Source organism: Patagioenas fasciata, chromosome 4, assembly GCF_037038585.1.
Source record: "Patagioenas fasciata isolate bPatFas1 chromosome 4, bPatFas1.hap1, whole genome shotgun sequence".
In the NCBI taxonomy this organism is placed as follows: Eukaryota; Metazoa; Chordata; class Aves; order Columbiformes; family Columbidae; genus Patagioenas; species Patagioenas fasciata.
In genome coordinates, this window is record NC_092523.1 from 44,713,403 (window position 1) to 44,732,587 (window position 19,185).

General features: G+C 40.3%; 1 protein-coding gene across 5 annotated transcripts in view; it reads right to left on the reverse strand.

Moving 5' to 3' along the window:
- The window catches only part of RAPGEF2 (Rap guanine nucleotide exchange factor 2), a 187,506-nt gene extending 168,395 nt beyond the window's left edge, over positions 1-19,111 (reverse strand). For 4 of the 5 annotated variants that reach the window (XM_071807744.1, XM_071807745.1, XM_071807742.1 and 1 more), the window contains exon 1: positions 18,638-19,111. In XM_071807744.1, the coding sequence (XP_071663845.1) occupies positions 18,638-18,706 (69 nt within the window). In that variant the 5' untranslated portion in view covers positions 18,707-19,111. The remainder of the gene's footprint in view (positions 1-18,637) is intronic. The other variant, XM_065836098.2, reaches the window with a different exon arrangement.
- Between the last annotated feature and the right edge of the window lie 74 nt (positions 19,112-19,185).

The window sequence follows — 19,185 nt, forward strand, 5'->3', positions numbered from 1 at the left end:
GGGGCTTAGCTTTTAAAAAACCACCAAGCTCCTGGAAAGACGTCGTTCTGGTAAAGCAGTTAATATTCATCTTCTACACGTTAAAACGTCGCACAAAGCAGTATCTGCTCTGTTGGCTGTCGGGCTACACTTCAGTACGTAACAGCTTCCTCAGCCTTCAGAAACTGTCTGGACTAGTGGGCTGAAGGTCATTAACATTTTAAAACGCTTGCAGCTAATATTTCCAAGTTGTCCAAGACAGTAATTATTGCCCCTATAATTCTTAAATATTAGCACCTGTTCATAAGACAGGAACTAACATACACTTTCAAGCTGGCACTACATTTTTTTTTTGCATAGGAACATTTTTTTTTCCCCCAAAGTAAGGTATACAAAAGTTTTTCTTAAGATAAACAGGAAAAAATATCAATATGAAATTATCTTTCTTGGGTTTGGATAATGCAGGATATTCCACTACAAAGAAAAGCTTATATTAACATGGAAAAAAATCACTAATTGTATACAAAATGCATTCTACAGAGTTACAGGATGATCTCTTCATTCTGAAGGAAAAAAACATTACAGATGTTCATTTTAATAAAAGCTTTACACCGACAGCAACAGAGGGGTGTTCAGGTTGACACAGGGCATCTCATCTGGACAAGAGAAAAAACATCCATTTCCATTGGCAACACCCGAGTCTACAGGTACACTTTGACTCAACCAGCCTAACCATGACAGAACACACTCCCTAGTTAGGAAAGAGGGTAAAAGTGATCCAAAACTGTAGCAGGCTCCCTAACAAAAGTCTGCTCAACTCCTCCAGAATGCAAGGATAGTTTCACCAATAATCATTTTTGTCGCTCTTAAGTGGTGAAGGCTTTTATCTCACCCTCACAATTTTGGGTATTTTCACAGGCTAATCACGGAGACCCAAGAACGCAGGTAAGGATGCGGTATAACTGCATTAGCTACTGAGGAGTACATGATCCTTACACATTCACGTAGCAAGTCAAACTGCAGGGCATGAGAAACACCTTTTGTCTTCCTTAAAGAACTGGAATATATGCAAAAATCATTTTCTCGTGAGAGTGTTAAAAGTAGGTCCTTATAGGTTGCAGAAAGATAGGGTCCTGCGGTGTTTTAAATTTAACTTTTTAGCGACTCAGCTAATTTAAATGGCTGTAAGGTCCCTCCAAAGTGCAGCCTACCACTAGTCCCTTCAACAGAAGAGCCTTAAGATCTGCCTTGTTTAACGGGCAATGTCTTTCATCTGTCCTCAGGGTTGCAGTCACAGAAGAGCAGTACAATCATAAGGCAGAAACACCAAAAATGTGTTTTTTTTCTCTGCATTACTATCATTGGAACTACTGTAACCTCCAGGGATGCTCAAAGGAGATGGACACAAAAATACACACCAGAGGGTTTATTTAGAAGAAGTCAAATTGGCTGGAAAAAAGAGCACTCAAGTCCTTTGCTTGCTGTCTCAGCTCTGATGGCAGTAGAAAGAAGAGCCTGGCATTAAAACTTTTACTTCCACACATAAAAATATACCTTTAACCCTTACTCTAACTTTACATTGACTACAAAAGCATTTCTCAGTATCCAGATCCACAACTCTTCCTACTGCTACTTTGTCAAGTGGCAAACAAGCAGCAGCTAACAGAAAATGCATGTGATACAGCTTATTTCTCAAAACTACATAGAAATCCAACTATACACCTTCAGGGTTCCACTACAAGTTATTAATTAGTACTTAATTCTGGATGCTATCTATATTTTTTAAGTTGGCATATGTTTGATTAATTTATTTGCCAACTGATTTTCTAGATTACATCCTTAACCAACCAGGGGAAAGACTGACAAACTGCTGCCCATAACCCCAAATATGAAATACTGATGTGGAAAGTATGTGCTTATTCTTACAGTCATTTAAGGTATTTTATAGTCCTCCTACACAAAGTGGAGAAGTTTTGTTTCCTTTTTTAAAGGACACACCTTATTTGTTAAAACTGAGGATAATTATGAAATGTTACATCTATATTAATAGCAACTGTAACTCACACTAGAGAAATACATCATAATGACAACAAAATAACAAAAAAAATGCTCTACATCTGAACACCTAGAGCATATTCCTGTTGCTTCAAACATTTCATGCTATCAATCAATACCATTTCAGTGTAGTTAAATTAGTTTCAGTTGCCATAACGCATTTATTCTTAATGCAAAATAAAACCAAAGAAACCACACACACCCCACAGGACAGCAAGGACATTTTCTTGATTTTATCCAAGTGTAAACAGATGGTCGAATAGAATTTTTTTAATACAAACGCAGGCAGAAACCATTTCTAACGTGTCATTTCTGTATCATGTTCCTAATACTGGGAACTTTATTTTTTAATAAAAAGCATATGTAAACCACAGACTATTGATTAAATAAAAATTTCATAAATAACAAGCCAAAAAAAAATCCCAGTGTTTTTTTAAAAACAATGAGCATACAAAGATATGTGGGTGTAATGACTATCTCATCCTTCAGATTTTGACACTGTAGGGGATTTATAAAAGGAGTATTTTTTGAGGTTGGGGAAGTAATCTGTCCATAAGCAGCAAGTACACTTAAGTGCTTATGACATACTGAATTCACATCTACCCCTAAAGCATTTTTTCTTGCATTCTTCACTACCAAAACGAATAATTTGGGCATTTTTGGAAAGCTGAATTCTATCAACTCAAACCAATCAGAAATGCCTGCAATTGTGAAGAGAATGAGAAGCAAAAATAAAAAGTAAAATGAGAACAGTAGACAGAGAAAAAAAAAAAAACAAACAAATCAGAGTTGCTACTAACTGGGAGATTCTCAGTTAGAAAAAGAAAAAAGCCATCTGGTCCTCCAAGAAACAGAATTAGTTGCTGGTAGTATAATATGCAAATTGACACACACAGAAGAGGATCCACTATGTGGATGGTTCTGTATGAAACAGTCCAACAAATCTTCTGTATCTGACTTTCTATCATGTCACTATCTTGCTCATACCTGGGAGATTCTCACTCCATTTTCTGTATCTATCTTGGACCAAAAGACAATCTTCTGATTACCAGGTGGTCTCACACATCATTTATTTACTTCTCCCCGCACCCCTGCCTTATTTTTTTAATTGCAGGAAAAACCTTTACCAAGTTCTTCACAGATTTCCTGAGGAGATTAACTGAAGTGGTGAATTAATTCCTTAGGAATAATTTCATTTTAATATTCTCAAAGTAAAGAATTGGTAAGTGAATTAAGTTAGAATCTATTTGAAAAGCTACTGTACATAAACACATGTTCCTCAACAGCAGGCTCCTGACTAAAATATTCTAAATGAGTCATGAGTGCAGCATTTTCAAGGTTCAAATGTGTACTCCGAGCAGGTTACCCTTCCAGGACAGCTGCAATGCAGGTATCATTGGGGCCATACAACCCTTGGAGGTGGAATTTGCTCAAATGCCTCAACATCAACAGCTCGTTGCTGAACACCCTTGTTCTGCCTGCACACCACCACGTGTGACGGTCTGCCACTGGATGCACTCATAACTCATCTACACAACAATGAAATCTTGCTTTTACAACTACTTACAGCTACTAATTAGTCACAGTATCACAGAATGTTAGGGATTGGAAGGGACCTCAAAAGATCATCCAGTCCAATCCCCCTGCCGAAACAGGAACACCTAGATGAGGCTACATAGGAAGGCGTCCAGGCGGGATTTGAACGTCTCCAGAGTAGGAGACTCCACAACCCTCCTGGGCAGCCTGTTCCAGCGCTCTGTTACCGTCACTGAGAAGAAGTTTCTTCCCATATTTAAGTGGAACTTCCTGTGTTCCAGTTTGAACCCATTGCCCCTCATTTTCTTTGGGGAGAAAAAAAAAAAAAAGGTATATATATCTCCATATTGAAACGTAAATGTCCATTCTAAAATTCTCGAGAGCACTTAGGTACTAACTAAGCTAAGAAAGAAGATGTGCCACACAAAAAGGATCACCTTCAGCACTCAACACGTGTCCTCTCACCTTATTTTACAGCTACTGATTCTATTCGTTAAATCTAATATAAAATTACTCGTTTCAACATGCAATCTGACCCCAGTGGTTTCGAGGCTAACTTTCAACAGACAGCAAAGCACTAAAAAGATGCTTACCACCTCTTTACATTTTACAGGTAGAAGACAAGACACAGAGGTTAGATGTTCAGCATTTTTTTGTCTTAATTGGAGGACCCTGTTACTTTATAGGGTTAGCAATTAGGAATACAATAAAAAAAATTAAAGCAGCCTCATTTTTATGGTGAATATTTGAAAGCAAAGGAAAAGTTGTGAAAACACACAAGTTACTCTCTCTGCAGAATCTATGGAGGGGGTTTGGCCAAGAAAAAAAAAGGAGCAGGTCCAGTTCACAAGCTTTCTGAGCACTGGGACTCCTATCAAAATGACATCTGTTTTTTTTATCTCTTAGTTAAATGCAGAATTAAAACTTTCTATATCAATCATCAGGGTTAGAAAAATGTTAGACTGTTAGAAAAATGGCAAATATAGAAAAATAGTTCATTCATGATTGTTTCTTAACAAATGCCACACTACCTTTTGGTGTACATTTAAAACAGTCTGGTCAGATTTTTAATTTCAACAGCTAAGACTTACAGAGCTGGTTTCATAAGCCTCTTTCAACTGGCACTGCACAAGTGAAGATGAGATAGTTAAACAGTGATGATTAAACTCACAATTGGTTTATTGAAACCTGTTCAAGACAACAGATTGCAAAGCCTCTTAAAAGTAAATGCAAAGTACTAAACACAAATGAGGTCCATTATAAAAAAGTCTACAACAGACAGATACAGGAATCTCAAGTTAAATAAAATATTCAGCTACTGTTGACAGTCCTAATTCTAAATGCAACTTAGTTTAGCGCATATGGGAGTACGAAACAGCATAAAACAAAGTCAAATGACAAAATAGTCATCATAGCTATATAACATACTGTCAAACCTGTATTCCAAAAAGGAAGAGTTACAGGTTATCAGCAGTTTCAATAAGTAGATAGGTTTAAATAAATTTTTAAAAGTGGAACATCACAAGACAACTTGGGCCTTTATTTAGGTAAAGATTTTAATCATGTCTTCAAATATAACTTCTTGTTCAAATCCTTATAGCAATAGCTATTCCTCAAAAGTACTTTAAGGTACGTGTTTGCTGTAAATGGTCATACCACAAGCATACAAGTTGCTCTGCTGCATAAACAATAATGCAAACTTTAATGACTAAATAGGGCTGTTTGTGAGAAATCAATCTTGAATTTAACACTTTGCATTGAACCCTGACTCTGACAAAACCAGTTATTTAGTCAAAAGTATTCATAGCACTCCCACATCTTTGCTACCCTCAGAATTGCCATATCCTGTCAGAGGACTAGTTTAAGTAATCGCCTTTTGTTTGCAAGTTGGGGAAAACATCTTAAATACACCAGAACTTGCAAAAAACTTCATGCATTTCATGACATGGTGCTTTTTACTCTTACTGCTTCCACAGCAGGACAGAAGAGATGTTGGTGCTAATAAGACCACGACCTTAAATGGTTGGTGAAAACATAGGGAATGGATGACCATAACCCCCACATGTCTATACGTGCTCCTGTCTAAAAGTTGTTATGCTCAACTGAAAATCCACATGGGAAATAAGTCCTACCAAATCGGATACAGCCTAACATTCCTCTACCTCCACACCCCAACGCACAGGTAAACGCTATTAAAAACTGAAGTGGTTACTGCCTTTTGTGTTTTAATCAAACAGTCACGTAACTGATGTGGACACCAGGAGACAATTTCAAAAGTTTCATTTTTGGAGGTGAAGCAATATATGCCACAGTCAGAGAATGAAATCCTCAGAGCTGAGGATCTGTGTCTCATTGTGGAAAAATACTTTCTGTACAGTCCCTTTGGGAAGGAGAGGGAAGAGGATATGCCAGAAAACCACAAGGAGCATTTTTGGAGGAAGGCACTTCCTGACCTTAGCTTTTTCAGATAAATCCCAAACTCAAGACATATTTATAAATAGAAGAAACGGGAAAAGAAATCAAGTAAGACACGAGATGTCACTTGTATAAAGCAGAACTTTCATCCTTAAAAGAAATTCTGATATATTTTTCCTAAAGCAATGGATGGTGTGTATTACCATGTGTTAAGCCTTGTCTTACCAGCCTAGATACTAACCCTGCTATTTCTTCCTTATATCCTGGCTCATTTTACTACTGATTTAGAAATGTTCTTCACTACTGTTCATAAACAAAATTCAAGCCTTTCGACACACTCCAGCAACTCGCCACAGAGTCTTACAACCATTTCAGCACATTAATTGAGTTTAACGTGTTATGGTATGGTCGCAATACTTAAAGAGCGTCTCATTTTTTTCAACCCCTTTTTATGTTTTGCAAAGTTGGCAAGTTCTAGCTGTGTTATTTACCCTGGAACAGCCTGGGCAGGCATTAATTCATTACATGAAGTTTAAAAAAAGTCATCTGGGGAACAGCATTTCAGCAGCTACCTAACAGCAGAGGTGACACGCCAATATTTGGCTGACAAATTGCGGCAAACACACTCTAAAAATAAACAGCAATGTTTGAGGCAGTAAACATCATGAAACTATAGCCAAGATGCCTTTTTTTTTCCCCCAAGTGGAAACCTTACTCAATAAGCCAAGATGCCTTGTGAAGTTACCCACAGCAAAAAGTAGTAATACTTCACCTAAAAGCTATTTATAAAGGCCAGGGTAACCATTAGAGCACCTGCTTCAAACAAACCTCCTTTGTTCAAAAGAAATGTAAGGTAACTCATACACTGGAACATGGGCCAAAGTCAACAGCAAAGCCAACTGGACTTATGTAGGTTGTGTCACTGGAAAATGTGTTACTTACGTCATGGCTAAATGTTCATTTACTATCAAGCTAAGATGGACTGTAGGAAAGTACAATTATTTTCTCTTTACTTTTAAATTCACATCGAATATTCATTCACATAAGAACATCAGAGTTTAACAGCGACACTAGATTATAGTCTCAATAAATTTAGAAATTTTATACATGCCAATTCCAATGTGGACATACTGACAGTATTTGTACTTTTTGGTTTAAAAGTGGACAATAACTTGTATAATGCCCACTGTACTGCCGTTTGTAAAGAAACAGGAGTTTACTTCCCATTCAGAAATTAATACACGTGAATGAATGCATCAGCCACATGCACCCTGCTGTTTCTTTCTAAGTGTTCTCATAATAAGAAAAATATCTGAAGTGATGACTTTAAGGCATAAAGTTAAAACACACTACCAAGAGAGGCTTAGAAAGGGAGAAACTATGAGACATCAAATTAATAAGACATCAGTTAAACCAGGGCTAGGTACAAAGAACAAGTAAGAGAGAGGAGAAATTTATAAAGGATTAATAATTTACCTGGGAATTCAGAAGCACACCCATCATCTCACATGGATCAAAAAGTATTCTGTCACAAATCTCAAATTTTTTTGCTCTAGGTCCTTACAACTGCTTTACAAAGCTAACAGTGCCTTTACAAACCACTGTGTCACAAACACAATCCTATTTTCCAGCAATATCCAGTAGTCAAGAAATTTTTCAGTTACTAAAACAATGTCCCTCTAAGAGTTATCTTAAATAAGGGAGTCTTAAAATCTTCTTAAAGAGGATTTAGGAGTAGTGGAGACCGGCTATTCATCAATACTCAGTCTGGTAAAATAAGAGTCACCCTGTTTCCCTGAAAATAAGACAGGGTCTTATACAATTTTTGCTCCAAAACATGCTTACTTTTTTATGTGTATAGCTGCCTGAACACTGTTTAAATTGTCTTTTTTAATAAACTGTAACTAGGGCTTATTTTTTGAATAGAGCTTATATTTCGAACATCCTTAAAAATCCTAAAAATTTATGCTAGGGCTTATCTTTGGGGCAGGTCTTATTTTCAGGGAAAAAGGGTAGTAGCACTAAAATAGATGGCTACCTAAATATAGCAGAGATGCAATATACTCCTCTCCTCCACCTCATCAAACATTTACAACAACAATTACGGTCCTTCGCTTGGCGTTGCTACCTCAAATTATTCTTAATAGCTGAGCTTGAATTGTGTTGCCATCTGACAGCTATTCAGCGGCCTACGACCAAGGAGCTGGCATTTTCAAACTAAATCATCATGAATTAAAACAAGGCATCGGTGCTAATTAGCAGCTTTCAGCAGTAACAGAGAAGCAGTGACTAGGATGGAAACTCAATTACCCTCATTCCAGCAGGCGCCTGTTCCTGGTCAGCATGTAGCTGGCGGAGCCACTGGTGTTTCCGTACCTACGGTGCGTGTGAAATACTTCAGCCTTCAGATCAGATCACTGCCTGCCATTCAAACGGGTCTGGTTTTTTTTCTGCTTAAACAAATACATTACAGACCCCCAACAAATTTGATGCACCATCTAGAAACTGGTACCACAGATTGGCAGAGATCACAAGATGCAACTCGGACTGAGACCCTCACAATCACCCTTCTAAAATACAGAACGAAAAATGCCTCACTGGTGGTATCTACCATCTGCTCACTCCCTCCCTAGCAGGGAATGCATTTGAACTACTTAGTTTAGAGTTTAGAGAGAGAGACCACCTGACTGGGACTCATGAAACAAGACTGCAGTGGTTAATCATACTCAGAGAGAACATCCTCCATAAACTATACTCCCATTTATTGTTTTCCTTGAGACACATTTGCTACTTGTTCCTTTGAGACTACAGCCAAAAAGGAACTTATACAATCAAACTGTATTTCTCCATGTTCTCAATGTGTGCTTCATCCATGGACTAAATTAATATTTTACAAAGAAACGGTACTAATGTAATTTCAATTGACGGACCACTTACTGTTTTCTCTGGAGAAGCTGCCAGTCGCTAATGACCCTCAATAGGAAATCACACCGTGCATCAAGATTGACTACATCATTTCAGCTTTCAGCATCTTGTTATGACTTTAGTAACCAGGATAACAAGCCCAAACACACAAAACAACCTTGCCACACATTCTGCTTCAGCAGCACCCAGCACCTGCTTTTTCTTCTTCCATTTTTTAAATCTTCTTGGAGGTTGAGGTTCCTCCAGAGTCAAGGAACGATTCCAGAGGCAGAGCTCCCCACCAGGGTGGGCACAGTCCCCTTCCTCTGATTTTTTAATAGCAGTGATTGATAATCAGCTCTTACAGAATCCAGTAGTACTTTAACAATATCATCTTGTAGGCTGTGGGGCCTGCTCTTCCTCCACACAACTTAGACTACATTTTAGCTACATTTTAATTTTGCAGTTGCTAATTTGCAAAGTGCAAAGCTGTTTCGACACTAGGTACCATCATACACAAACGCAGTAAAATGCCACAACTTCAAATTATTCACATAGCAACTTAAACAAAAGTGCGTCTTTTTATTGCTAGAGCTACACCACAGTCAAAAACTGAATGAGCTGCAACACAGGGGTACAGTACATGATGGAGCACTGTGTCTGCTCCAGCAGCCCCTGCCTGCCCTGTCGCACAGATGAGCAACACTTGAGACACCCACAGGAACCCTGACAACACATACAAAGAAATCTGTAATACTGCAGGGCTAAGTATCTCTCTCTCAGATCAAAATTGTGTATTCTGACACATCTTTTCAAAAGTAGTCAAAATCCACTCCATTCAAATCAGTACTTGCTGCTCACACAATTGCAATGTACTGCTGATTTCAGCAAGATTACATATTTTGAAAAAATCATTATTCTGTTTGAGTAAGGAAATGGTTTCCTGACAAGATTAAGCACTTATCTCAAGGTCAAAACAAAAACTTTTTATGCCCCAGACTTCAGATACCAAACAGAAAAGCATGCAAGTCTCTTAACTTGCATACAAACAAAATTGTTTCACTTCACATCTTTCTTTGTCCCCAGGAAGACAGGTCATTAGTATCCATTTTTCAGCTACCATACAACAAAGCAATGTAAATACAGACAAGATTCAGTTTTAACTATACAAAAAGATATCAAGCGCTAGCACCTCCTATCCACCCAATTCAATGCACACAAAAGGTAATGTTACCACTCAAGTCTCTCACAATTGCTATATATTAATAAGGAAAAACCCTAGTGCTAGAGACATATTACAGAAGGTTTTTTTGAGGTTAATCCTCAGGACAACAAACAAAAAAGGAAGACTTCTTTCTCAAGAAGCACCTTGCACATCTGCCTCCTAAGTTAGAAAAACAAACAAACAAAAACTTCACTTTAGGAGATGCATCAAGAATAATTTCATAACTTTCCATCCAGTTTAATTTCGTTTTATACTTCAAGATACTGTTTGAAAACAGATCACCATATACTCTCTGGAGGAGGATAAGCTGTTTCAGAAGTTCCTACACACAGCCATAAGGTTTTATTCTCAAATCTTGTAGCACAAGTCTTCACACCTTCAGCTGCACCAACACTGACATTTGGAGCCATAATCTAAAACAGATTAGTCACCTAGATTTTAGAAAGAAAAAAAACCTTCACACACCAGCTCTCAAAAATAAGTCGCTTTTCTTTTGTTCAGCTAACAAGATTGTATCACTTATCCTGTTTACACTGTAGCCTCACAAACACTTGGATCTGCACAAATGAGGCAGCAGAGAACATCAGCATGGGAAACAAAGATTCTAAATAAGCTTTGCTGCTGAAAAAATACAACGTACCATGAAAGATTTAACCTTTGGTTTCTGCAAGTCAACTCTCAAGCAGAAGCTTCCTCCAGCTGTCCTGATGGTACACGCTTGTTTTCCCATCAACTGCTTACAAACCACCTTTTCGTAACATCCTCTCTCATCCCCTCTAAATTTTGGGTTATTTTTTTGCTTAACAGGACAAGAAGTCTGAATTACTAATTTCAAACAGAAAAGACTGTACCAATATTTTCCCCAACTACAAAAAAGTAAAATAAAGATGGGAGGCAGAGTATTCTTAAAAATACATAACTGCAAATACAAACTGGGAGGAAAAAAACAAAACACACATACCAAGCCACCTTCAAAAATTTTAACACCTCATCCCACAGGGAACATGATCCATCTTCCCCTTTGGAAGCCAGAAATAACTATGAAATGTTTTTATTTATGAAGCCAAGTTTATTTCAACTTTAAAATATACAAAAAGCAAGCAAACAAAAACAAACAGTCTGGTAAAGACAGACAACAACGGGCATGCTCCAGGAACGTGTCTTCCACAAAACTTAATACCCTTCCCAGGTAATTTACACTGATATCAGCTGCCAACCATTGTGTTGATTGTGTTTATCAGAATATACACAAATAAGAGAAAACATGGGAAAATCTTGCTATGCATAGAAATATTCACACAAGAAAATCCCTTCCATTTTTATCAGGACTGAAAAAGTACATTCAAGCTTTTTTTTTTTTTTTTTTTTTTTTTTTTTTGAGAACATTTAAATATTTTAACCTTATCTTATTCCTTCAGCGTTTTAATCAGGTAATGATATACATGCTGGTCATTATTATTGGCCACATTTATTTAGAACTGCTGAAAATCAACTATTTGATCACTCTTATTCAGGTCGGACAAGACAGAAACACACAAAGAAATACATCTACAGATATACGGGCAGAACACAGACACTCAGCTAATTTTAACTCCAAAATAAAGCTATAAGAAAAGCACTGCAGTAGGGCTTCTCCTCTCTCTTCAAGAAAAGCGGTCAACTTCACCAACTTCAAAAAAAGGGAAGCGGAGCACCACTTCCATTTCAAGACTCATTGAAATACATCCTTTCACGCAAAATATATCCAGCAAATTAAATCTGCAACACTGGCTGCAGCAAACAAGGCGCGCAGGCTCAGCTGCCCTTCACAAAGCATCTTTGTAGAGCTATCTTTCTGCCAGCGCTCCTTTTGAATTCCCAAACAATACCTCGCAAAAATTAGATCTCCTACTGTGGGAAAGTTCCCAAAACACAAGCCGAAATATATTTTCTCATGAGGATACAAAAAACCCTCAATGAGGAAGTCAAAGTTCCTACAATGACTGTTCAGTATACATATGGTTATTCCTGAAACATGCTAACAGATTAAGTAGCAGCATTCTGATTTAAGGAAAAAAGCTATCAAAATCAGATCAGTAATTCACCAGAATGAATTAGGAACTACTACTCAATTTGCATAAGTATACAGGCTTGCAAGCAGGCAGATTTTTTAAAATAATGGAATTCAAGAAATAATAGCTGTTTTAACAAAACCTTAGCTAGCCTCTAGTGTAATATAGCACAAAATAAATGAAGCATCTTCAGAGATTAAATTTAAATAATCTTTTTTTTTTTTTACCAGGTAAAAAGTGTTTTCCATGAATAACCTGATAATGCACAGATCACTGGACCCTCCTACTAATGAAAAACACAATTCAGGGAAAATGGTTGTCTGCCATTGACTTTTACCAATTTAGTTTTACTCCCAGGGAAAGAAAATGACAAGCCTCCTTTGCCTCAGAAGTTCAACAGATGATTTTTCTTATTACTCGCCTGAGCAGAAGGGCAAGCCTAGTTCTGGCAATCAGTCCTGCCTTGCGATAACCCTCCTCTAGTGTGGCCTCCCCGGCAGCTCTGCCGGGTACCCCCAGCCTCATCAGAGAGGGGTGAGAGAGGACAGGTGAGAACGCGGTGTCCATGGGGCATCGCTGAAGCTACAGATACACATTCTTATGTCTGAACAGCAGGTTAGGAGGTGAAGAGACAAAAAAAGCTTGGGGTGGGTAGAAGATCCCTGGGTTTCAGGCCCAGCACTGCTGACTTGAATAAGTTTCCTAGGCAGGATTGCCAGGGAAAGGCAAGGCAGCGTTGTTATGCTCCTGGCTTCTAAGTGCAGGAGAGTATGTCCACACGGCTGTCAAACGTGCTCACAGGAACATACCCAGCCTGAAACCAGCGCAAACACTTCTGCAACCACCGCAGGGCACAAATCAAAAGTAAACTCCAGCAAACAGATAATTAATCGACTAGGAAATTACAGAGTTTATCAGTGCAACAGTTCAGCCCTCACTTCCCAAGTTACCTAGTTTCAAATTGGCTCGAGTTTGTACAGCTAAGCAAGCTGCAATCTTCTGATGTAATGAGAAAGCAGACAAGTGTTCAGGACAAGGCTTCAAATCAGCTATTTCTACTCTGTGGGTGAAGGCTTCCTGTTCACACCGAGGCCCTTGCAAGTGCTGGGGAAAATCATAACTGCAGGATACAAAAATCTATAAATGCAGAAAGTACCAGCCCTATGACAGAGAAGAACTACTGCAAAAGAAACCCAAAAGTCAATGTTCGCACTGTTCTCAAAGCTGTTGGCGACAAAGATATGGATGGCTATGGGAAAATGCACCCTCTCTCAGAAAGCCTGGGAAATAAACATATCTTCTCTCAAAACAAACAGGATACTGATCAGGCTGTTGCAATACATGCCCTTAGTTTTAGGAAGCACGTGAAAATTTATGGTGGAAGTTCAAAACCAGACATTCCAGGGCTGTTTTGACAGACTGAGATTAGAAAGGTCACAAGAAAACCTGAGCTACGCAAGGGTTTTCAGTTTTTGTTATCAGCCACAAAAAGACATATTCACATAATCAAGTTTGTTGTGAATGAAATTACCTTACATAGTAATACTAGTCTGAGGAAAAATAGTAAGAGGAAAAAAAAAAGTATACTTAATTCAAAAATACATTTTCTGAAATTATTTCTGTCCTAAACAAATACATTACTTGCTTTGTCAGGTGGAAGTCTCACTTTTTCCAAATAGTTACTTTGCTTTTTTATCCTCCTGGTTAAGTGCTGAAACACAGCAAAAAAACACCCTGTGGCCAAAGGTCCATACATACATGTCTATCATAACTTCTGTTTTGTTTGTATTCATCTCCCTCACTTGTACCCAAAGAGACACCACGTAAGTTCATCAGACACTGGATCTTCATTTTGTGGAGACATTAGCTATTTTGAACAAGTTTCCAAAACCGTGCAGCATCTGGAGAGCTATTTTTGCTCAGATCAACTACCCTGACAGCTGACTTTATGATGGCAACTCTACTTCAATCCAAGTGTCGAGCAGGAGAAAAGCACCCGGACCAAGAACTTGCAACGGCCTTTTGTTATCAAGCTGCGTTACTGACCACACTCGCAAGGTTAACACAAAATGTAAGAGGCCAGTCCATCGATTAGTTACTCTAGACAGCAAAGTCTGAACGCTACCATGAGAAGTGCAGTGAAGAACCTCATTTTGTTGGCTCCTCCAAAAAACATAACATCAAACATTGCAAACTAAGTCTACTCCTGAATAACCACATTACAAAGCCCCGAGATGCATAACGGAAACACCATTATAATGATGTAATACAGCCAGATATCAGGCATCAGCTGTCACAGTCCTAGGCTTTATTTAGGGCTACTGGGAACCAGCAGGAGAATTTAGCAACAGAACCATTATACTACTGTTAGGCACAGCATGGTAACGGGTTGCCTTCCTCTTTAAATACCAACAATAAGATGGTAACATGGACAGCGAAGAAAACCTGAACGCAAAACTCAAGCTCCAACGTATTTTTGTTTTCCCATTGAAAGAAATCCCAAATAAGCTCTTTGGAAAAGGATAATTTTAGTCTGGTGTATTTGATATACAGGCACACAATAAGCCTGAATTTAAAGACTAATCCTTTATGCTAGACTCACACACAGAATGCTTATTTTCTATGATCCCATGAAATTAAGACTGTCTCGTATTTATTTTCTAAGAGATCACTACAGCAAGAAGGAAACATCCATTTCCGGCTTATCTGAAGATTGCTCACAATCGTGCTATCAGTGGTCACAAGTATAAAAATAACACAACTGGGGAACAAGCTGAAAGTTTATTTGTAAAAAGCGTAGGTACATCCTATAATTAAACCATTGTTCCTCTCAAGTGCTCAAGAAGAGAATATTTGTTCAACAGTAGCATCCTGTTTAGATGTCTTCTGACATTAAATGACGCACTACAATCAACATAAGGCCTCCTGTACAGTTCTCCCTTCTGCTCTTAAGATGTGGTCCAATGTTGTTAACTCTCCGCTATTCATTAGTGCTGTACTGAATTGCCTCAATGTACCACAGCAGCAGTTTCCAGAAGAAAACCTTAGGCACCTAACATATATATATGGCACGCATTAAGAAAAATTCTTCCTGCAGACGTCACCACATGGCATGAAAACAGTGAACTAGTATGCAGAGCTTCTGAGATAAGTAGTTATTCACATACCATGCCATGCAAATGAGTTGTTAGGATAAAGAAAGAGATTAGGGCTGGGTTCCTCTTGTTTGAAAACAAAAGCAGCCCTATTTTTTCAGATTAAGCTACACCAGTGTAAAACTGCATGCTTTCTAAAATGGTCTATGACGCCAAAAGGAATTTGTTTTGAAAAGATTTAAAGCTGTAACAGTTCATATAAGACCACGTTTGGAGGAAAAAAAAAAAAATCACTATTACTCACAGCTTAAGGGCATAAAACCATGTGTAATTTATGAACATTTAGAAGTTAGATTCCCCAAAGTAGGTAAATTAACTTCCTAGTTCATGTCTTCAAAGAGAAAATGAATAGTTTAATAAAGCAATTAAAGAGGAGAGCTGTGTTACACAACAGACATATTAAAGTACAGGCCATGTACCTTTCTTTTCTAATTTTTTGAGCTTCTGTAGTCAATGGAGCATTGAATTGTAATTCAAAAAATTCAGAAAAACTCTGTCAGCAAGAATTCGCCAAAGAGAGATGAAGCTAAGAATTTTCCAGATCAACTGCGGAATACACTGTTACCTTCAAAAAGAAAACTAAATCAGTCCAGTCCAAAATTACCAAGAGACTTTTGCACTGCAGAATTTCATGCAGAGTTAAGTTTGCTTTCTCTGACAACGTCTATCAGACCTAGGAGTTCTCAGAGCTGTACACACAAATATGAGCTGGTTATCTTACTGTCACTCCTCTTCTCTGAGCCTGCAGTGAAGTCCTTTTGCCAAATTTGCACCGTGACAATGCAGGGTGAATAGTATTGTCAAATGCATATTTACCTCTTCATGATTTGGGAGAAGCTAAGCACAATGACTTTGTTAACAGAAGTAAGCAGCAAATACTAACATACTTCTCTTGTTATTTCTTGTACTGACATGAATATGATAAACATCTTTTGTCTTTCCAACCTTCTCTCAGCTTTAAAGATACCTCAGGACTTCTCAAAAGCCAAAATCAAGTAACTACCTTTACAAGACAGTGAAGCAATGAAAAGAAAACACAAGTAAAGAAAGAGAGACAATAAGAAGCTACTTTAAGGGATGAAGAAAACACAAGGTCATCATGTCTTTCTACAGAAAGATTTTTTTTAAGTTTTACTTAATGACTGAAAGGTGTTATGCATAAATGCATTTCTTTCAAATTCCAATACTTTGTAAAATAAAACCAAATGTCCAGAATCGAGATCAAACACGAGAAAACACGTCAACACACACAATTCAACCTGAGCCATTCACAAAAATGCCAACTGAGTTTTCTGCTGCAAGCTCTGCTTTCCCCAGCAGCAACAGGAGGGCACGCCTGATCACCGCTTTCAAGTATTTCCAGCGCTAACAACACATTAAGTTTCCCACAAATTTAGTCTTATTCGTGGATTATTTTGGCCAGTGTCAGCTTTGTGGATTTAAGGGTGGGTTTCTTTTCCTTTGGCCATTGCCACAGCAGGCTTCCAGTCTGCTGATTCAGGAAGTTTTACAGCATTAACGCAGACCTGGTGAGCCTGATTTAGCTGTGCTCTGTGCCCTTCACACTGGCTTTATCCCTGCACAGGAGCTCATTTCTTCACTGCATCATTTCTTATTTTCTGCTTTTTTTTTTTTTTTTTTTTTTTTTTGTTATCCCTCCTAGAAAGCAGGGCTGAGCAGCAAGGCCAGGAGAAAGTTTAACAGCCCACATGGCACAGACCACGTCACAGGGGAAGTGTTGTCCTACAAGCCCAGCTTAGTAGCCCCACTACCTGACCAACCAGTTTCTGAGCATCAGCCGGTGCCACTCCTCCTGAACACCCCACCATCCTTCGATGACCATCTCCTGAGGCACCACCAGCAGGCTTCTCTGGCTGGAACTTAAGCCCCTACCAACACGAGGGACCTCACTACACGTTTTCAGAAAGTGTCCTTCCCTGGAGAGAGCACTCGGCCTCCTTCAGCTTTCACAACACACTGAAGGGCTGGGTTCAACACCGAAGGCAAACAGACATTTAGAAAAGGTCAAACAAGGACAGAGAAACAACTTTACCACCACAAAAACACATTCCAGAAGCAGTTTGGGGTTTTTTCCTTTAAAAAAAAAGAAAGATTTGCAAAAAAGACATGCTAAATACGATGCCTGTGCAGTCAGGATATTTTTCCATGGGAGTTTTTGTTTTCTCACACATATTCCATAAGCATGAGGATAAAAATAACATTACCACAATGACGTATCTATAGTAGGAGGAATGACTTATGGTTGCCGACCGAAAGTCAAGGTTTCCTCTTTGCCCCCAATTTGAAAATGTCACCAGCCAATCCGCCGCCTGCCAAAATAATCAGTAATACCATCTCTTCCCCCAAACCAGAGCACAGAGACTGCTCAGAGAGCAGCACAAGCCTGTAGAAAATAGGACAGATGGCATTACAACTCCAAGCAAAGTAACTCCTTGTATCATTAGCTATTGAACCGCAGCTTGATGTGAGGATCAGTGTAAAGCTTATTAGTCTTTAGACAGTTGGCAGCAACAGCCACTGCAGCAACCATTCGGGAGCAGAAGGAACTCATTCAGTTTAGTTGTTTTTCAGGTCGTGTTAAGTCAAAATGTTTCTATACACACTCCAGTCCCCAATTTAACCTTCCTCAGCCTCTCCACATTCAATTACGCTTACAAACAGCTTCAGCTCACATACTCCTCCAACAAAGAGGGCTCCAGGAGCCCAGTGCAGGTATCTAAAAAATTCCTGCCTGATGCCACGGTAGGATTTCACCCTACTTTGGAGAGCAAGGACTTGCCAAGAATACCACTGACCTCAGCCCCAACATTATGAAACAGCGCTGCCAGCTCCAGCCAGCTATGTAAAAGTAGGGATTGAATTCAGACCCGGAGCCACAGCATACTGTGGGATAACAGCAAAACAAAACCCCTCAAAATTATACTCTTAAGTGCATTTTTCTTTTTACCGGAAGCAACCTTCAAGATAAACTCAGCTGGCGTTTCTCCCTCTCTCTCCCCTCCACCCCCAAAATTAGGCAGTAGGAGGAAAGTTGTTCGCGTTCATGCATTTCTTCCCTTCCCGTGAGACTGCCGCCCGGGCATTCAGCGCTGGGGGCTTGGGGGTGGGATGAAACCCGCACCGGAGCCGCTCTGTTCCCGGGGGAGCGGGACCGTGGGGCTCCCGGGCTCCTCCCCTGGCCGGGGCTGCGCGGGGCGGGCGCGCTGGCGGAGGCCGCCCGCCGGGCACGGAGGGCAGCGGGGCGGCCCCCCCAAAGTGGGAGGGTGTCGCGGGGTCCGGGGGAAGGGGCCGCCTACCTGGGGGCTCCTCTCCGCCGGGTTCTTCATCACCGCCTGGCGGAAGCTGTTATCCACATAGGACGCCATCGTGCCCCTCCTGCCTCCTCCCGCCGCCGCCGCCGCCCGAGGAGGGGATGGGGGAAGGCCGGCCGCGGCCTGGCGCTGCGGGCTGCGCGGCCGGAGCGTTGGGTGAGGAGCTGGGTGGCGGCGCGGCGCGGAGGCTCCGCGGAGCTCAGCAGCGCCGCCGCCCGGAGCAGGAGGCGGCGGCGGCCGAGCCCCGCGGGTGGCGGCGGCGGCGACGACGACGACGACGACGACAAGGGCTCGGCGCTCCCGCTCTAACCGGCTCTACGCCTCCCGTCGGCCCGCTCCGCCGCATCCCCCCGGGCACCGCCGCCGCCTCTCTCCTCTTCCTCCTCCCATCCGGGCTGATAGGGAGCTCCGCGCCCGCCTGGGAGACGGGGAAGTTGCTGGCTCCGGGAGGCGGAGCGGCGGGGGGGCGGGTCGGGGCGGGACGGTAGAAGGAGTGGGGGGGGCGGGTCGCTGGGGGCCGCGGCCCCCAGCGA